Source organism: Tiliqua scincoides, chromosome 4 (genome assembly GCF_035046505.1).
Source record: "Tiliqua scincoides isolate rTilSci1 chromosome 4, rTilSci1.hap2, whole genome shotgun sequence".
NCBI classification, from domain to species: Eukaryota; Metazoa; Chordata; class Lepidosauria; order Squamata; family Scincidae; genus Tiliqua; species Tiliqua scincoides.
This window is the reverse complement of record NC_089824.1, coordinates 104,705,940-104,727,052: the sequence shown is the minus strand read 5'-3', so window position 1 is coordinate 104,727,052 and position 21,113 is coordinate 104,705,940. Positions and strand designations below refer to the sequence as shown.

At 42.9% G+C, this 21,113-nt stretch overlaps 3 protein-coding genes across 3 annotated transcripts; all 3 read right to left on the bottom strand.

The window, feature by feature from the left end:
- Positions 1-1,378: 1,378 nt before the first annotated feature.
- Positions 1,379-5,756, bottom strand: LOC136648379 (protocadherin alpha-13-like). Its single transcript, XM_066624488.1, has 2 exons — positions 3,444-5,756; positions 1,379-1,474 (listed from the first exon to the last, which is right to left on the bottom strand). Exons 1-2 carry the CDS (start codon positions 5,754-5,756, stop codon positions 1,379-1,381), a joined length of 2,409 nt encoding a protein of 802 aa, XP_066480585.1.
- A 3,969-nt stretch (positions 5,757-9,725) lies between these two features.
- LOC136648378 (protocadherin alpha-6-like) lies at positions 9,726-12,086 on the bottom strand. Its single transcript, XM_066624486.1, has one exon. It carries the CDS (start codon positions 12,084-12,086, stop codon positions 9,726-9,728), a length of 2,361 nt encoding a protein of 786 aa, XP_066480583.1.
- Positions 12,087-16,092: 4,006 nt separating this feature from the next.
- LOC136648377 (protocadherin alpha-5-like) lies at positions 16,093-18,474 on the bottom strand. The gene has a single exon (XM_066624485.1). It carries the CDS (start codon positions 18,472-18,474, stop codon positions 16,093-16,095), a length of 2,382 nt encoding a protein of 793 aa, XP_066480582.1.
- Between the last annotated feature and the right edge of the window lie 2,639 nt (positions 18,475-21,113).

Below are 21,113 nucleotides of genomic sequence, written 5' to 3'. Positions count from 1 at the left end.
ACCTTTATTAGGTATTGGCAGTTAACTTAATCATCCATGTTCACTGTTATGTATATAGGCTGCAATTCTATACACACTCACCTGAGAATAACTCCCACTGAGCTCGTGGGAACGTGCTTCTGAGTAGACATGTATAAGATTGTGCTGTTACTACACTAGAATCACACACAGTGAACAAAACAAACTAGAACTCTGCATAGCAAGAAGTTCCTGGTTATACAAATCAACAAATTCTCCCTCCACCAGCACCCACTGCTTCTTGGTCTCTGTTGCCCCCTTAAGGCTGGCAAGACCCAACGTTGCACTAGATGTAGATATTGTAACTGGAAGAAAATTCAGGTTCTAGAGTCAAACTCTTGAGTCTAGTTCTGTTTCATAACAGAGATTAAAGAAGTATTTTGGAGAAGAAAATAGCAAAAAAAAAAAAACCATTTTATAAACAGAAAGATTAGGAAATGGAAATTAGTAATTATCCTCCCACACATCATTGGGTCTCTGTTATTGTTAACCCATTTCTGCCCAGCCCACAGGTGTGCACATTTGATCCCTGTTGCGTATATGCAGCGTTGGGCAGAAATGGCTTAAGATGTATGCCTGATAGAACTGGGCAAATCATATTTATTGCCTCTAAATCCAGGAGACCCCCCCCCCCAAATGCAAGAGAAATCATGTTGAGGACAATCCTGGTGCCCAGCTCATCAAATCTAATTTATTTGGACTGAATAACTAAAATCTATTGGTCATGCCTGACACTCTACAGGCTCAACACAATTTTTTGTATCTGAGATACAGCACAGTTGTATCCCACTGAGATCAATGAACTTACAAGCGCACTTTGGGTAGAGTTGTTGGATTAACGTTTTTTGACAGCAGAATTATTTAACTTAAGTCATCCCTAGCCACATGTCATGTGTTATTTCAAATCTTTATGGAATGTCCATGATTATTGAAAAGCACACAACAACTGCATGGAAGAAGATATTTATTCCTAACAAGACTCCAGTTTGTTCAAGGGAAACTGTCTTACACCCCAATCCTAAAGTCCCCCACTACGATTCAGTGGGACCAGTGTAGCCTCCACTGCATCCAGCGTGGGACCAGAGGCTGCTGGAGGTCTCCTTGGGGACATTCATCCCCTTACCCCGAGTAAAGCACCAGCATTCTCTATGGGGCTACTTGGATCCCACCAGTGATATCGCTGGAACAAATCTAAGCCATACAGTGTGAGGGGGAAAGGCTCAGGAGGGGGAATAGGATATAGCAGAGGACTCTGCTGTCCCCACTCCCCTCTTAGGCCTGATCTGCCCTCCTTCCCACCCTCCCCTGCCCCATAATACTTCCTCCACGTTGTTTCCCGTCCCCCCTGCCAGCAAAGTGCCTACTGCTCTGGCAGGCACTGGCATCCAGCTGGCACCAGCAGGTCAGCACAGGCCTTGCCACCAGTGCCAGAGTTCTCTGCACTGCCACAACATGGCTTACGGCACATTTGCAACAGTGTGTGAACCCATCCCGCCATCAGAGACTGGCATAGGACTGGGCCTAGGTTTTAGAAAAATAACTGGATCGTCTCACCCTCTTGATAAAAATTGCCCATTTCAGTTAGTCTCCACATTTGACGCTAGTGTGAGCAAATGTTCTGATTTTCATCAAGAGACATATCAACAGGAGACACTTTTTGGCCGTCCTTACCAAGAAGCAGAGCTGCATTTTCTACTTGCCTCATTCCAGGGGAGGGAGATGGTGATTTTGCACCATCCACTGCAGGGATAAGGCATATAGATGGAGGGGTGGCTGCAAAACCTTGTGCAACGCAACCAATCCAGAGCAGATCACTGCTACTAATGATAGTCAGCGCCAGTCAGTGCCTGTTGGCGCTGGGAGCACCAGGAAGAGGACTCCATGTGGCTAATGGCGGTAAGTGGCACCGCTGGGCAGCAGCGAGGCTTCTGGGGGTGTGGGGAAGATGGGGTGAGGAAGGAGGCAGGGCAGACAGTGACAGGCTCTACTGCCATATCCTATGCTCCCTCCCAACCTGGGCAGCCCAATACAGGCCTCCTAGGGTCTCCACCCCTCAAAAGCAGGCTCAGATTTGAGGAGAGCCATGACCTGCATTACCTGGGGTAATTACCTGGACAGCATTACCTGGGGTAAGGAAGTAAATGCTCCCTTACTCCCAGGAGACTCCCAGCGCTAACCTGGTGCCCATAGGATACAGCAGTCGCTGTTTAGGTGAGGCTGTAGCCCTGGGTACCAGTGAGGATAGGATTGGGCTGTCAGCTGCTTGGGGGGAGGATAGACATTCCTAAATTGGGGCAGAATGTGAGCCCTTTTCACTGTCTCTGTTCTGTTAGGATGGACATCTCAATAATTTATCAAATATATTCTCTCCATTTATTAAACAGGTGGTGGTCTGCCATGTTTTGTGTGATTGGAGCAAGGAAGAGACATAGGGGATGATGGTGAGCACCTTGAATCTTCTGAATGAAGGTTGTATGAATGGCAGAAGGCCTCATCGAAGATAACAACATAAAACATATAGAAGGACAAGCTTTGCTGAGGAAGAATCAGCACGGCTTCTGCTTCTTGCCTCACAAAACTTTTAATTCTATCCAAAATCTTACTGTGCTCTGCTTTAAATCAATCTTATTTCTTCTTATTTTGGTGAACAGCAACCGTGGATGGCTTTCGTGGTATTTATGTGCCTTTTTAAAATAAATGTGCCCATTCATATGAAGAGATCTTCCAGTAACTCATCTACAAGTACACAGAGGCCCACTCTTCCCAATGCCCACCGCCGCATCCCAAGTATCCTGTGCACCAAGGGTTGGCGCCTTGTTTTATCATGAATGGCCATGGGCATTCATCCAATGCAGCATTGGTTCATATGAACCAATATGAACCAATATGTGTTCATATGAACACAATGAGGGGGAGAGGGCAATGACACATTGCTAAACAGAGCTCCTCTACATTCAGCACTTTGGAGGGAGGACTGGATCATGCTGAATGTAATACAAAGCTAATACGGCTCCCTCCTTGTGACTACAAACCTGGGTTCCCAGTTATAAGGAGGTACACAAATAGATGTAGTTGCATAGGCTCCATACAAGACCCAAGTGCTAATGTTCACCAGTGTGCATGTAGAACTAATTATTTTCCATAATAAAATCCATGTGTTTTATGTATTTTAAAAAAATATTGTTTTTAAGGCACCCACAGCACTCATTGAAAACCATAATCAACTAAGATTATACTTTAAAAATTCTGTACCCAATTACCCTCATTTCCAATGACATTTTCATAAATACATAAATTTGAGATGAACAATTGCAATATCTCATTGTAATAATTCTTAAAAAAAACAAACATAAGGGGCTCACCTCTCCACATGAATCTGGGGTGAGTTCCTTCATATTCCTCACCTCTTTATTCTCTGCAAAGACAGGAATGTTGGGGCTGAAAACCATGAGGTCACTTTTGCCATTGGCCTCCCCATTCACTCCTGCCAGGATGTGGCTGTGACGATTCGAATACGACCAGCTGCCCACTTCACTGGCACAAACCAGTGTGGCTGTGCCAGGACCATACATCATTTCCTCCTTGGCTTGACATTGACATTTCAGGACCATATACACAATAATCACCAACAGGAACAAGCTGGACACTGAGCAGATGGCGATTATCAAGTAGACATTAACAGAGTCCCCCAATGGCTTAGTACCTTCTCTTGTCCTCAAATGGTGAACATCTGTATTAAGAGCCTGAGCACTTGCCACCAAGGAAATACTCAAGCTGGCTGTGGCTGACAGAGCTGGTTTCCCATGATCCTTCACCAGAATCAGCAAGTTATGGCTGCTGCTGCCCTCCATCTCTTCCAGGGCACGCATTGTGCTGATCTCACCACTGTACAACCCCACCCGCCAGGGACCTGTGGTCACCTCGTGCAACTCATAGCGCAACCAGGCATTATAGCCTGAGTCGGCATCCAGGGCACGGATTTTCCCTACCATGTGCCCAGCAGCTACAGGGACCACCAGAAGATTAGGGGCATCTTCTGCTGGCGCACACACTACTGGAGCATTGTCATTTTCATCCACCACAAAGACCTGAACTGTCACATTGCCACGCAGGGAAGGCAGCCCAGCATCTCTAGCATTCACCTGGAACTCCAGGAGCTTTATTTCCTCATAGTCCAAGGGCTGCAAGGCATACAGTTTCCCACTCTCCGAGTGCACTGAGATGTAGCTTGACAGAGGCCACAGCTTCTCATCCAGCCAGTAGCTGACCTGGGCATTCTCAGCCACGTCCGGGTCTGAGGCAGACACAGTGAAGATGTGAGCACCGGGTGGGTTGTTCTCCTTCACAAAGACTGTGTAGGTGGGCTGTGTGAAAGCAGGTGCGTTATCATTCACATCGCCAATGGGCACCACCAGGCTGCTGGTGGTGGAGAGTGATGGAGTCCCTTGGTCTTGGGCGGTCAGCACCAGTTTGTATTCCGCTTCCTGCTCTCGATCCAGCAGCTCAGACAGCACCAGTGAGTAGTAGTTCTTGAAGGTGGACAGTAGCTTGAAGGGTAGTCTAGCAGGATTCATGGAACAGCTTACTTGCCCATTGACCCCAAAGTCCCTGTCTGAGATGCTAATCAAGGCTACCACAGTCCCTAGTGGGGCGTCCTCTGGCACTGGCACTGACAGTGATTTCAGTGACATCTCAGGGGAATTGTCATTCTCATCTAACACTGCTATCAAAACCTTGCAGTTACCCTGCATTGGTGCATGTCCTTTGTCAATGGCTAGTACTTGAATTTCATATAAGTTCACTTCTTCAAAATCTAGTTTTCCTTTCAACCTGATCTCCCCAGTGTTTTGGTCAAGATCAAATGTTGTTTGAACAGCTGGGGGCAGGGGTGTGTTGAATGCATATATAATTTCTTTGCTAATGCCCTCATCAAGATCTGTGGCTTCTAGCTTAACCACAAGGGTCTCCTTTGCTGCATTCTCTGATAAGCTAACTTCATAGACTGACTGATTAAAAACAGGACTGTTATCATTAACATCCAAGACAGTGATCACTATCTGTACTGTCCCTGTGAGCACTGATTCACCCCCATCTGTTGCTGTCAACCATAAATGATGCAAAGAGATGTCTTCTCTGTCCAAAGTCCTTTTTAAAACAAGCTCTGGTGACATGCTTTTGTCATTCTTACTCTGAGTGTCCAGAACAAAATATTCATTTGGGCTGATCCTGTATGCTAGAAGGGCATTATTACCAACATCTGCATCTGACGCACTCCTTAGTGAGAAACGAGAACCAGATGCTGTGGATTCTGATATAGAGAGATTTAACTGGTTTACAGGGAAAATGGGAGCATTGTCATTAATATCCTTAATTTCCACTTCTACATGGAAGATCCTCAGGGGTTTATCCACAATCACCTCCAGGTGAATGACACAAACAGGGCTCTTGGCACACAGCTCCTCCCTGTCTATTCGGGAATTAACAAACAAAATCCCATTCTGGATATTTACCTCGAAATAGTTCCCATGTTCTTCAGATTCCATCCGGAACAGCCGAGGCACCAGCTCATCCAATTCCAGCCCCAGATCCTGGGCGATGCGGCCCACAAAAGTGCCATGCTGGGATTCCTCAGGCACAGAATAATGGAGTTGGCTGCTCCCCATTTCCCAAGCTGTATGAAGCAGAACCAGCTGCAGCAGACGCCTCCTCATCAAAGAGCTTTGATGCCAAACAATCATTGTCAATTGTATTCATCCAGAAATCACAGGAATACACAATCTCTTGCTTCTCTGTAGTTTCCAAATACGTAGATAAAAAGGGGTTTAACTGTATCCTAAATGTCCACTTCAGATCCTACATCAAGCAGTCATCATGGTTCATTTACTTGCTGCAGATTTCTGCACAAAGGAGGGAGGAGCAGACTTGTCCTTCCTCTGATACTATTTTTTATTAAACAGCGACACCATGTGATGGAAGTTTTTCACATTGCAAGGACGGTGCTCTTCTCTTCTGGTTTTAGTCTTTATGTTTTCATGCACACAAAACTCAGATTTACTAAACTCTTAGTTTTTAATAAAATATTTTTAATGTATTTGAACATATCGTCCATCCAATTTTCCTTAAAAAAGACTGTCTGTCTGTGTATTTTGGCAGCCGTGAAGCAGTAGCATTGACATGTGCAGTTAATAGGTATGTTGATATCATTTCCATTAAGTCATGACTACACTCATGTCTCCTTTTATCTACTAATTTAAGAGATTTGCATATCACCCTTCACTATAAATATCTGTTGACTGTAAAATACTGGTTTGCTCTGGTAAGAGATCTGCCCCAATGCTGCTTTGTTCCATGGTGGGGCATAAGGTTTTTCTGCCCTGGGTTGTGGTAGACAGATATTCAGCAGACAGTGTGCTGTCAAGGGATTGTTTTGATTTGTTTGAAGAGGGTCAACCTTTGATTCAGTTATGCGCAAAGCAGTTCCTGGTGTGCTTCTATACTGCTCCCATATTGTTTCTTCTGACATGTATCTGAAGAAGACACATAGGCCACTGGCATGGTTCCTTTCTTTTCTTTCCTTTATGAATCATTTGTCATTCACATGCCTGATCTTGTATGATCTCGGAAGCTAAGCAGGGTCAGGCCTGGTTAGTACTTGGATGGGAGACCGTCTGGGAATACTGGGTGCTGTAGGCTTATACCATAGTCTTTCGAGACTGAAGGTTGCCAACCATTTTTTTTTTTTTTTGTCATTTGTGTCATTGGTCTCACAACCTTCTTTCATGCATGCATTCACAGAGTGGTGTAGGGATACATAATGGGGAAGCAACTCTCCTATCATCATGACTATCATCACAACTGTTTTATGCAGATGGGCAATGTGACGGTGTCATTGGCTTGTCTGAATTCATATGGGTCAGTGGTGGGTAGCTTTGGTTTTGGAAATTCAAGCTAAGCAGGAGGCAGCCGGTAAAACCTCTGGGAAGCACATGTAGGATGTGCCAGAACAGCTGGGCAGAACAGAAGCAAACTTGCTCTGCCACTCTGTAATGCCTCCTGTGTGACTGATTCTTCACTCTATAGCCTTCTATCTAAATCCTTTTCCAGCAACCACAGCAGATATATTTAATCTGAATATTCATTATGTTTAATTCCCAAATGCTAGTGTTTGTTGGTTGTAATGGAGGGGGAGGGTACGAGACTTCATTGAAATTTGTGGGACCCGGTGTGGGGAGGCTGCAGGCAACAGTTTTTTTGACAAGTTAAAGGAGGCTTGAAAGAGGCATATGTTTGCAGCATGCATACTCATCATGGTGGAAGTGTTTCAAGAACTTGCAAAATCTATTTTGCCAAGAGAAAGCAACAGAACAAATGCTTGTCAAGACATCTTGGCCAATGCACACAGAACCACCAAGATCACAGTAATTCCTTGTGATAATTCCTATAACATAGGAAACTGCCTTATGCAAGTCAGATCATTGGTTCATATAGCTCAGTTTTGTCTGTGCTGACTGGCAATGGATGTTTAGGATTTCAGCAGGAATCTTTCTCTGCCCTACCTGGAGATGTCAGGTACCCATTGCATGCAAAGCATGTACTTTCCCCTTCCTTGAATCCTGCTAAGCATCAGAAGTCATATGAATCCACTAGCAGAGGTTTCTGAACCTGGGAAAGACAAGTCACATCAACGGTCCTATGGAAAAAGCATTAGGATAGACTGGGACCTCTTCACTGGAACATTGGTGATATTAATAGATAAGACATCCACCTTGCTGTTTCCCACTGAATTGGTATACAGTATTGTCACAAACAAAGCATATGAAAAGTAGCCCACCAGGTTTGACAGGGTTGCACATGTCATGGATTCCAAGTACTCTATAGATTGTTTTCTATAAGCCTCAGACAAGATGTTTAGCCCCTTCAATAGAGGCTGCCATTCTTCCAGTGTAAAACAACCAAATGCCAACAAGGAAAGACGCACTGGTCTGGCCACCCTCTTCCTTACTTCAGAAGTTCTCACTAGAAGCTGCTGTTTGGAAAGAAGTAACCAAAGAATGACACCAAATCATGACTGGAAATGTGGAAAGGACCAAGAATGAGAGCAGGAAGTCCTGCCTGAATTATCTTGGTACCATGTGGAAACCATGTTACTTTTACTCCTGAAATGTTCTGCTCCACATATTAATGTGATTGTGATAATTTTTTGGAAAACGCTTGGAAAGCCCCTTGGTAAGTGTGGTAAGATTTTTAAATAAATCAGTATCAATAGACAGATATTGAAGGCAAATAACTCCCAATGCCAAGTATCATAGTCTGAAAGAGCCAAAGCTAGCACTTTGATCATGGTTCTACATTTCAGTATTTCCCATCAAACAAGAAGGTGCTAGGATACAATAGATTCTCTCTACTTCCCATCTTCTGGATCTCAACTGGGATCAGACCTACATAAAGTTCTGTCAAGTCTGAAATACAACATTGGTGGGTTGGCTTCATTTAACACCAAAATCACTCCTTCTCTGTCCCTGGAATACTGTGTACTTTCTGTTAGTACTGTGCAGCCGGGGAGGGATTCTTTATTGGGAAGCCGCAACATAAGGATGCCTGCATGGAATTCAACATGATAGTTCCTGTAAGGGAATCTTTTATTGCTCTCTGAATATCTGTCATAACATACTTGGCATGTACATACTAACACCATACTTTGTGTGAACACACCATTTGATCTAAAGCAGCCAATATATGTCTACTTCTCTGCAAGTGCACACTAAAGCTGAAATGAACTGGGGAGAATCTGAAGCAAATTCTTCTAGCTTGAGTTTGCTTACAGACCTCTGACATAAATTTAGCTCTGAAGAACCACTCCATATATGCTCAAGAAGTGCAGATGGAAGTTGAGCTGCCCCCATGAGCCCCAACTCTGACACCCATGCTTCTTTCAACCCCACACTCAACATCCAAACATTCAGCATTGATGGCTTCTGCACTTGCAGCTGTACACACCTAAGGTCTCCACAGTATTATGCAACACAGAGAACACATGGAGTCTACATATATACACATATAGCCATAGAACATCTTTCTGATAAAAGTTATTCTGAATCTATTCTTTTAATGTTGATTTTTTATAACATTTTGTGTTGATGTTGTGTTGTTTATTTTATTGTGGTTTCACTATCATATTGTTATATTGGTGCTTTTATTTTTGGAAGTCACCTTCTGAAGATCTTATCTTAAAAGTCAAAGTATAAATGTATCAAGTGAACAAATAAATGTGTGTGTTGAGATGCTGAAAACAAGGACAATTCCACCCAAATTCTTCCTATTTCATGAGTGGGTTTCCTTCATTTTTGTTGCTCACTAAGATGGTGAAAGGTGGACAAAAACAGTTTGAAACAGAGAACAGCTTTACAAAACGAAGTATTTGTAGCTGAGTAGCCAACTGGTAAAAGACTCAAAATCTCATGCTTCTTTTCAGTTTCTTACTATGCCACAAGAACCACTGAGCATCATTGCCACGCCCCAAACAACGCATTATCTGGAAAAGTCCAAAGGAAGTTGTAAAAGGTCACAGGCTTCCTTAAAAATATTGAGAGGCAAAATGGTGTTCATTATTTCAGGGGGGAAAACTTATTGAGATTGTCAAAATATGAAGGCAAATGAATATTATATATAAGTAATATTACACAAACATGCATAAACACAATAGGTAATCACAGAGACTTAAAAAGCGGGTCACTAACCGTTGCACAGAGCAAATCCTGCGGCTTCCCATTTTCCACAGTGGCAGGAATACTGGGACTGAACACCATCAGGTCATTTTTGGCAACAGCCTCGCTGGTCCCAGTTGCCAGAATGTGGCTGTGGCGATTTGAATATGACCAGCTGCCCACTTCACTGGCACATACGAGTGTAGCAGTACCAGGCCCATAAATGGTTGGCTCCTTGGGCTGACAGTGGCATCGCAGGGCCATGTATACGATGATCACCAGCAGGAACAAGCTGGACACTGAGCAGATGGCAATGATCAAATAGACGTTGACATTGTCCACCAGGGACTTTGGGTTCCCTCCCATCCTGGGAAGGTTAGCATCAGTGTGGATGACCTGAGAGCTGGCTACCAATGACACACTCAGTGTGGCTGTGGCTGACAGTGCTGGCTTGCCATGGTCCTTCACCAGCACCAGCACATTCTGACTGCCACCACTGCTATCCATCTCATCCATGGCACGCGTGGTGCTGATCTCACCACTATACAATCCCACCCGCCAGGGGCCTCTGGTTTTTTCATGTAGCTCATAGCGTAGCCATGCATTGTAGCCTGAGTCAGCATCCAAGGCATGGATTTTGCCCAACATGTACCCAGCTGCTACAGGGACCACCAAAACAGTGGGGCCATCTTCTGTTGGTGCAGACACTGCAGGTGCGTTGTCATTTGCGTCCAATATAAAGACTTGCACTGTCACGTTGCCACACAGGGAGGGCAGCCCAGCATCTTTAGCATTCACTTGGAACTCCAACAGCTTCATCTCCTCATAGTCCAAGGGCTGCAAAGCATAGAGCTTCCCACTTTCTGAGTGCACCGAGATGTAGCTGGACAGCGGCCAGAGCTTCTCATCCAGCCAATAGCTGACCTGGGCGTTCTCAGCCATGTCCGGGTCTGAGGCAGACACAGTGAAGATGTGAGCACCGGGTGGGTTGTTCTCCTTCACAAAGACTGTATAGGTGGGCTGTGAAAAAGTGGGTGCATTGTCATTCACATCTCCAATGGGTACCACAAGGCTGCTGGTGGCGGACAGCGATGGAGTCCCTTGGTCTTGCACTGTCACTATCAGCCTGTACTCAGCCACCTGTTCTCGATCCAGAGGTTCAGCCAGTGTCAACGAGTAGTAATTCTTGAATGTAGACACCAGCTTGAAAGGGATCCCTGTGGGCCACAGGGAGCAGCTCACTTGTCCATTTGTCCCAGAGTCCCTGTCTGAAACACTGATTAAAGCCACCACTGTCCCCACTGAAGAATCCTCTGGCACTGGTATCAACAGAACAGACACTGACACTTCTGGAGTATTATCATTCACATCCAAAATTTCTATTAAAACTTTACAATGTCCAGATAATGGGTAACCACTTTTATCTGTGGCCTCTGCTCGAATTTCATATAAATTAGTGTCCTCATAATCCAATTCTCCATTCAGTACAATCTGCCCGGTATTTTGATCTATCCTAAACACTGTACTTAATTTGTGTGGATTTACACTGCGAATGGAGTATGTAATATCTTTATTAATACCGTCATCCAAATCAGTAGCATTGAGTTTAATCACTGAAGTGCCATTGGAGGCATTTTCAAACATTTGGATCTTATACACTGACTGGTTAAAGACAGGAGGATTATCATTCACATCAAGCACTATGATCACCAGCTGAACCGATCCTGTTAGGGCTGGATGCCCACCATCAGTGGCTGTGAGCAGTAAGCGATGCACAGAAATGTCTTCTCTGTCTAAAGGCTTTTTAATTACAAAGCCTAAGGAGTTATCACCACTGTTTTGGAAGTCTAACTTGAAATGCTCACTGGCGCTGAGGTGGTAGGTTAATTGTGCATTTATACCAACATCAGCATCTAAGGCTCCCTCCAGAGGGAAAGAGGATCCTGCAAGTCTTGATTCTAGAATGGACAGGTTTTCCTCCCCTGCTGTGAAAAATGGAGCATTGTCATTTATGTCTGTAATCTCCACTTCCACATGAAAGACCCTCAGGGGTTTATCCACAATCACCTCCAAGTGCAGGGGACAAACAGGGCTTTTGCCACACAGCTCCTCCCTGTCTATCCTTGAATTCACAAACAAGATCCCATTCTGCATATTTACCTCTAAATAATCCCTGTGGTCTTTGGAAACCATCCGGAACATCCGAGGCACCAGCTCATCCACTTCCAGCCCCAGATCCTGGGCGATGCGGCCCACAAAGGTGCCGTGTTGGGATTCCTCAGGCACCGAATAATGGAGCTGGCTGCTCCCCATTTCCCAGGCTGTGTGGAGCAGAATCAGCTGCAGCAGCTGCCTTCTCCTCATTGAGGAGACTCTTCTCCATGGATCAACCATTTCAGATATATTCCTTTAAATCTCTGTGCAGTGCTTTATCTTTGGTGAAAAAATATTAATCCATCTTGCTGATATCCTTTGTGCCCCTTCAGTTTCAAGTACTGCCTGTTTTCTGATGACAATGAAAAGGAGGAGCTCCTCTTTAGGTCTGATGAAGATATTTCAGAGTAAAGAGCGACACCATGTGAAGAGAGTTAAAAATGCAATTCTTGCAATATTTTGTGAAGCTTTCTGGTTTCCAAACTTTTGCATACATTTTGCTGCTCCAAACATTCCTTTAATATGAAAATATCCATATTTACCTTTCGGATAATTCAACACATATGAAAATATTTTGATACACTGAAATGCAGTACTCCATGTGATCGTGTTCATTTCAGGTCACTTCCCTGCTTGTGAAAACTTCCATTGCTAAAAGTTGGTTTGGGGCAAACATGAATGTGATCTCATTCTTATCAATTAAAGACAGTTCAGTATAAGAGAGGAACAGGATAAATGGAGAAGAGAGTGGAAAGAAAGCAACTGTGGTTGCAATCCTATCCACACTTACCTGGGATTCAGCCTGATTGAAAACAATGGGACCTACTTCTGAATAGACACACATAGGTTGTGCTGTGAGAGAGAGATGCTTAGTGGTCATCCTTGAAAGTGGAACATTCCTTTTGTGTCAGAAAGGTAATTGTATGGCAGATAATGATCAGTGTTCCCTAAATAACAGGAAGCAAATACAGTCCATGTAGAATATATTTCCATTCTCTTTCCCTCGTTTATATATTTGCTCCTCCCTTTCTTTCTGACCACATCTTTTTATTGATTCTTCGGAGGTACATGCTATGTGATATATTTTATGATAAAATTCTGTGATATTTCCTTTGGATATGTGCGATGCCATAATATGAACTAGCTAGCATCTCTCACAATGATGCAGAAAAGTGTTTAAGATCATTCTTGGGGAGAATCTATAGAATTGTATTTCAACCACAAACAGTGACACGCTGGTGAGTTATTTTCTATATGAATATGAGCTGTTTGTACTTGCTTTTCCTTGCTTTTAAGTACAATCTCATGCCCAGGTGTGTATGGCCTCCATGGCCTTGTTCCCCATAATATCTTTGTCCCCATTCCCTGATGTATCCCTCTCTGTGGCCTTCACTACACCAGCGTTATTATCCTCAGATATTTGCCGTCCATTACCACCCATTTATCTCTCAGTATCTCTTAATGCCTGGAGACTCCCTTCTCAAACATCACCTCTTCTTTCAAATCCTTACTTAAAAGTCAACCCACCTCTTCCACACAGTCTAAGACAGAGGTTTCAAACTTGTTTCATAGAGAGGACCCAAACTGGCATCATGGCATGTGCTGAGGGCCAAAAGTGACATCATTAAGCAGATGATGACCAGAAATAAGCACTTTGTTCTCAAACAAAGCTCTCATTAGCTGCAAATGACAGAAGAGAAAATATGCAAATCATATTATCAAGATATGAGAGAGCCCAATGATCAAGCTGGAAGAGCCCAATTATAAGGAGGGGCCAGATAAATTGCTTCCATGGGCCACATTTGGTCCGCTGGTCTTATGTTTGACACTCCTGGTTTAAGCCTTTACTTCTTACTGCCTCTTACACATGCTTAAATTTGTGTAACTGCATTTGCACATTCGCTCTGTCCTCCCACCCCTCCCTTTTCCACACTTTATTGTCTCCTCTACTATCAACTTTTAAAGCCCAATTCTATGCTTTTCCACTCCATAGCATTGAGGCCACATTGAAAAGGGCTACACTGCATATTATGGGGGGGGGGGAATCAGGAGGCTTGGGAGGGGAAAGAGAAAATATTTTCCCTTACCCCTCCATAAGCCCCTCAATTGTCAATGGGTTTCCTCAGACCTGAGCTTACTCTTTAGTTGTGAGACAAAGAGGGTATGTCTTTCCCAAACGTTCAATCAGACAGAAGTTGTCTCTGGTGTTCTTCCATGATTTTGGCTTGAAATCTGGACAGCACAAAAAATTTTCTTGCATCATGGATGTAGTATAATAGAGTGAATATATACTGAAATATATACTGACTTCTCATCCAGCTCACGTAGGGATTAAATCCATTTGTGGGAGTCTGAGCAACATATTTACCTTCAGTAACTTGTATGTTATGTTGCCAGTGTCCTTTCCAGCAGGTAGCAATCAGATCCGAAAATCTGCCCATTTCTCTGTCTGTACTATGTATAACTTATGTACACCACTATCTACTAATGTCTACGTTATCACACTGGATTTCATCTGATCATTGTCATCACTTCAGAAAATCTTTAGATGGAAGTATGTCTCAGTAGTTTAGTAAACCAGAGATCATGCCACTCTTCATTTATGGTGTAGTTCATGGTGTAGTTATTTTCCTTCTTTTTCAAATAACTTTTTTTTTAACCATAGAGAATTAGGAAACCAAGCAAGAAATCAAAGAACCTTACTAAGCACTAAATTCATTCAGCCCTTTTTATCCAGCATCCAGGATGAAATGCCAGTGTGCAGCCTGGCACCAAGTAAACTAAATACACTTGCTGCTGCCAAATTGTGAGTGACGTCATCAATAGTCGTCATTGACTTCATCTTGGGAACATTCCTGCATTGTGTGCATGTGTTTGCCTGTTTGTATGGCATGCTCTTGCACGTTTTCTTTGTAATGCTTCATGCATGTCTTCCCTAAGACTGGGCGCTCCTTTTATCTTTCAAGCTGTAATGCGCGTCTGTTGTATTGTTGTGCATTTTCTTGTCTGTACCTCTTGCACACCTTTGCCACTTCACTTCAAAAGCTGTGCATCCTGGCACCTAGAAAGTACTTTCATTTGTCTTCTGGGAACTTCATGAGCTCCAGGTATCACAACTGCTTTACCTAGTTCTGTCCTCCTGCAATTTATACTGTGTTTCTTTTTGAGAGAGAATTCTATCCTGCATATCATTCCTACCTGCCAAGGTATAGAAAAATACTTCTCGGCATGGAGGAATTTCTTCTGGACTGCAGAAGACCACAAGTAATGAAAACAGTATACCTGGGTGTTTCCAGCCTAGCATTATCATCTTTCCACTGGAGCCCATGGTCTGCTGATATCCCTGCTGTTTGGAGCAAGACATATTTTAAAATGAGCTGCTTGTTGGATTGCAGACCACTGCAAAAATAAACTCCATCAGCACCTTTCACTTAGTCTAGTTCTCTGTAATACTTACAAGGTTATAAGCCACAAGTGGTACATTTCTCACACTGGACAGCGCAGAGGCTGTTTCACTGCCCAGGATTTGTACTGGGCCAAGGAAAGGGAGGGAGGGAGGGAGGGAGGAGCTGGAATGTGTTTAAAGGCACAGCACACAATAAATTCACTCCATTTGAATACAAAACACATACGACAACACACACATAACTGTGCCAGGGAATGATAAAGGCAATATAAAGTCATTATATAATGTAATTAGATTATTATTGCTTTGTTGTTGGAGCAAGGCTTGTGAGGACAGTGTAAGTGTGAGGACAAGGGGAATGTTCCTTTGCTCAGAAGAAAAACAGATTAGGAAAACTGGGAAATTATGAAAAATGAGATTGGATGGGAGTTTTAATAATGAATATTCTTTTTATCATATATTTTTTAGTGTGTCTATGTTTTAAATGTATAATAATACACTGAGATTGTGTGGACTAAAAATAGCAAAGCAGATGTGGTTTGGGATCCTGCTGACCACACATCAGATCACTGAATTGTAGAGTTAGAGGTGACCTTTTAGGCTATTCTCTAACCAGCATAATTTAAAACAAAAGTCAGTATTACTCCCTACCATCAAAGGACAAACCAAAATAACGAAAAACATATTTTATCTCATGTTATCATTCCACCCCACCATCCCATGTGTATTCAAGGTATGTTCAGCGCTCTCAATACTGACACATTATATGATACAGTGAAATGCTACACAGCAATACTTTTCAGGTTAATATTAGAGACTCACCTGCATCGATGAATCTGGGATAAGCTCCTTCATATTTCCTACTTCCCCATTCTCTGCAAAGACAGGTATATTGGGACTGAAAACCATGAGGTCGCTTTTGGCACCAGCCTCTCCGCTCACTCCTGCCAGGATGTGGCTGTGGCGATTCGAGTACGACCAACTGCCCACTTCACTTGCACATACCAGTGTGGCTGTTCCAGGACCATACATCATTCTTTCCTTCGCCTGGTTCTGGCATCGCTGAGCCACATACAAAATGACTGCGAGCAGGAACAAGCTGGACACTGAGCAGATGGCAATGATCAGGTAGACGTTGACATTGTCGACCAGAGGTCCTGGGCTACCTCCCATCCTGGGAAGATGAGCATCAGCATGCACCACCTGGGTGTTCACCACCAATGAAACACTCAGTGTGGTTGTAGCTGACCGTGGTGGTTTGCCATGGTCCTTCACGAGCACCAACAGGTTCTGGGTACTACTTCCCTCTGCCTCATCCAGGGCACGGGTTGTACTGATCTCACCACTATACAGCCCCACTCGCCATGGGCCTCGGCTTCCTTCATGCAGCTCATATCGCAGCCATGCATTGTAACCTGAGTCAGCATCTAAGGCACGGATCTTGCCCACCATGTGCCCAGCCATGACAGGGACCACCAGCAGGATGGGAGACTCTTCTGGCCCAAACAGTGCTGGGGCGTTGTCATTTTCATCCACCACAAAGACTTGCACTGTCACATTGCTGCACAAGGAGGGCAGCCCAGCATCCTTGGCGCTCACCTGGAACTCCAGAAGCTTCAGCTCCTCATAGTCAAAGGGCTGCAAGGCATATACTCTCCCACTCTCCGAGTTCACTGAAATGTAGCTTGACAGTGGCCAGAGTTTTTCATCCAGCCAGTAACTGATCAGAGAGTTCTCAGCCAAGTCTGGATCAGAGGCAGACATTGTGAATATGTGAGCACCAGGTGGGTTGTTTTCCTTTACAAAGATGGTGTAGGAGGGCTGCGCAAAAGCAGGCGCATTGTCATTCACATCACTGATGGGCACTACCAGGCTGCTGCTTGCTGATAGTGATGGGACTCCTTCGTCTTGGGCTACTACCACCAGTCCATACTCAGCCACTTGCTCTCGATCCACAGGCTCAGCCAGTACCAGTGAGTAATAATTTTTGAAGGTAGACATCAGCTTGAATGGAAGTACAGTCGGCCATAGGGAGCAGCTCACTTCTCCATTGGCCCCAGAGTCTCTGTCTGAAATGCTGACTAGGGCCACCACTACACCTGGTAATGAGTCCTCTGGCACTGGAATCAACATGGATTTCAATGACATCTCAGGAGCATTGTCATTTACATCTAAAATTTCAATAAAAATGTTGCAGTGTCCAGACAATGGAGGGCTACCTTTATCTTTTGCCTCAATTTCAATATTATACAAATTAATATCTTCAAAATCTATTTTTCCTTTCACTCTGATCTCAGCAGTAGCAGAATGTATACTGAATATATTGGAAGGAATACTATTACTGAAGGAGTACGAGATTTCCTTATTCACTCCCTCATCTAAGTCCACTGCACTGGGCTGAATGACCAGCGTTCCGTCTGCCACATTTTCTAATAGTTTCACCCTATACACAGACTGATTGAATACAGGTGCATTATCATTTGCATCCATCACAGTGATCTCAAGAAGGACCGTGCCAGTGAGTTCTGGCTGACCCCCATCAGTGGCCGTAAGTAATAAATGATGGACAGATATTTTTTCTCGGTCCAGAGGTTTGTTTAAAAGAAGCACCAGTGATGTGCTGTGCAGATCATTTGTTTTTTCTTCAGCAACAAAATACTCTGTGGAATTGAGTTTGTACTTCAGCTGAGCATTAGAACCAATGTCTGCATCAGAAGCTGCCTTCAGAGGAAAACGTGCACCTGGCACTGTTGATTCGGCAACACTGAGACTGTGTTTACTTGTTGAGAAAAGGGGGGCATTGTCATTTATATCCTTGATTTCCACTTCCACATGGAAGACCCTGAGAGGTTTATCCACAATCACCTCCAAGTGAATGGTACAGATGGGGCTCTTGCCACACAGCTCCTCCCTGTCTACCCGAGAATTAACAAACAGAATCCCATTCTGCTCATTTACCTTGAAATAGTCCCCATCTCCTTGGGATTCCATCCGAAACAACCGAGGCATCAGCTCTTCCACCTCCAGCCCCAGATCCTGGGCAATGCGGCCCACAAAGGTGCCGTGCTGGGATTCCTCAGGCACAGAATAATGGAGTTGGCCGCTCCCCATTTCCCAGGCTGTGTGGAGCAGAATCAGCTGCAGCAGCTGCCTTCTCCCCATTGAGGAGTCTCCTCTCCATGGATCAGCCATCTCAGAAATATACCATTAATATTCCCCTGTTCGTGATATATCTTTTTTTTAAAAAAATTAAAAATTTAATCCAGCCTGGTAATCTCTCTTTTGCACTGCCAGTTACATGCAGTAAATGATCTCTGATGACAAAGCAAGGAGGAGCCTTTTTGTCTCCCTTTTCTCCACAAGATAGTTAAGGGGAGAGCGACATCATGCGACTAAATGGATAAATACAATAGATAGATGTCCAGTATTTCAATTGAGATATTCACATCTGGAGTCTGTTTTCAATGCATGGAGAGAAAATTCATAGTTATATTTTTTGTTATTTTAACAATATTAACAACAATATTTTAACAATTTTAACAATAACAATATATTTTTGTTATGTATATTTTCACTTGCTGGAGATCACCTTTGAATTTTACTGTCTTTTAGAATTGATATAACCTACAGTATGAATACTTTTTTTCATTTCACATGTTTGATGTTTTTCTCAGCAGTTCTTTTGCATGCTCTTGGGAGGATATGATATTCCACACCTCTTTCCAGTACTAGGTTCAAGAATGGCTAAGAAATGTCATGGTTATCTTGTAATTCTGGAGAGCGACAGCTTCTAGCTTTGTGGTTATCAGGATTGATGGCACAAATGTTCTTTCTCAAGTTTGAAATAACTCATATAGCTGGTATTTAAAGAGAGATTATATTAAATGTCCTGATTTCCAGATGTGCTTTAATTCCAAAGTGATAATGATGACAATGATGATCAGAGGGAACAGGAAAGAAGTTCCAAACCACATTTTGAATGAGAAATATTTTCACTTCTGTACTTCAGAACTTGGAAAAGAGTGACTTCCCCAAACAGAAAATGGTTTTATTTGCTTGGTTTCAACATTTATAATCCACTTTTCTATATATATAGTTTCTAACTGCTAGGAACAGTGAGAAGACATTAGAATGAGAGAGGAGAAACAGAGGGGTGTTTGTGGAATTCCCTCCCTCATGAAATATCTGCCCTCTCCTTGTCAGTGATTCAATGAAGTCTGAAGAGTGTTTTGTTCCACCATTTCTGATCTGCTGTGATGTTCTGAGCTTGAATTTGTATTCTTGGTGATGATTAATTCCTGTTTAGGTGATTGATTGATTGATTGATTGATTGATTGATTGATTGATTGATTGATTGATTGATTGATTGATTGATTGTACTATATCTCTGTTATCGTACATTAATGCTGGATTTTTAAATATTGTAAACCACCTTTGATGCTGTTTTTAAACAGGAAAAGGCAGGGTACAAATGTTTTAAAATAAATAAATGAATACGCTCCATAAATGTGTTATAAAACAGATCACCAGCATGAGCATTTGCATTCTTATTATCCATTTTCAGATGCATAGTGCCAAGGATATTAATGGACACTGCATAACATGCTTTTATTTCCAATTTCAGTTGGTTATTGTCTTCAAAATCCAGACCACCTTCAAGTCTTCACATTACAGAAGTGAAGACTATTCTGATCTACAGGAAATATTTACATATCTCATTTTTCCCCACTTGCTTCCATGTTCTTTTTCATCCATACCTCTCAATCAAACTAATTATTGTACATTTGCCCAAGTCCTCATGTAAACTGACAGTGTAGATATTCTGATTAAATGCAAGAGTGTTGTCACTGAAACCCAGTTCAGTGGTGCTGGCATTGAGTGTACCAGACCTCTAGGAAGGTCTTTCATCCTTTGTTGCTTATTGTGTTGTGAATGGATTCTCTATTAATGTCTGGAAATAGGAGATACATTACTACCACATCAGGTCTTATAAGTAATATCTCCGTAAAAAGGAAACTGGATGAATTATCATTCACTTTGAAGATTTTCTTTTTAATTCATTTCAAAATGACATAATACAAGCATACAGAGTACATACAAAGCAGGCTAAATTCATATCTTGAAATGCTGTACATATAATATAATTTACATACACATAATATATTTACTTAAAGATAACAATAAATCATTTTTAGTATCTATGATTTTGAAGTCCAGATAACACAATGCCAAACACAAGCTCAGGTTTTACAAATCACTTACTGTCTGCACCTGCAGCTCCTCCATTCTCCACTGGTTTGATAATCATGCACAATACGTAGGCTGAGAGCTGCCTGTTTTCTGATATCTACTGCCTGCAGTGGACTCCTTGGCAGCACTGGATTTCACCTTCTCTAGGGTCAAGCAACAAGCTTTTCTGCCAAAGGCACACCATGGCAATAGGCAGCAAACAGAATTATGAAAGACCAGCCCTGTGATCGACATGTTAGCTTGCTTGTTTCTTCGTAGCAGCAGCAGCAAAATAAAGATTTCGCAATAAAATCATTTCCTTCTGTTGCAACTTTTGTTGATCAACACTGCTTCTAGCAAAATAAGAAACTTTGGGATACCAAATCTGTGGCAGGTTCTCAAAAAATATTATTGTTTTGCTCTGATTTATGCTTGAATTCTGAGCTGCTGGGAGACTCACATTCCTAAAAATGGCTGGTTGTTCCTTTCCAGTCATGGACAACAGCAACACCTAGCGTCTAGATCATGACTGTGCTCCATGCACTGCACATGCACTGATGATACACAACTGTGGTTTTTTCATATATGAAGTAACAGTATTT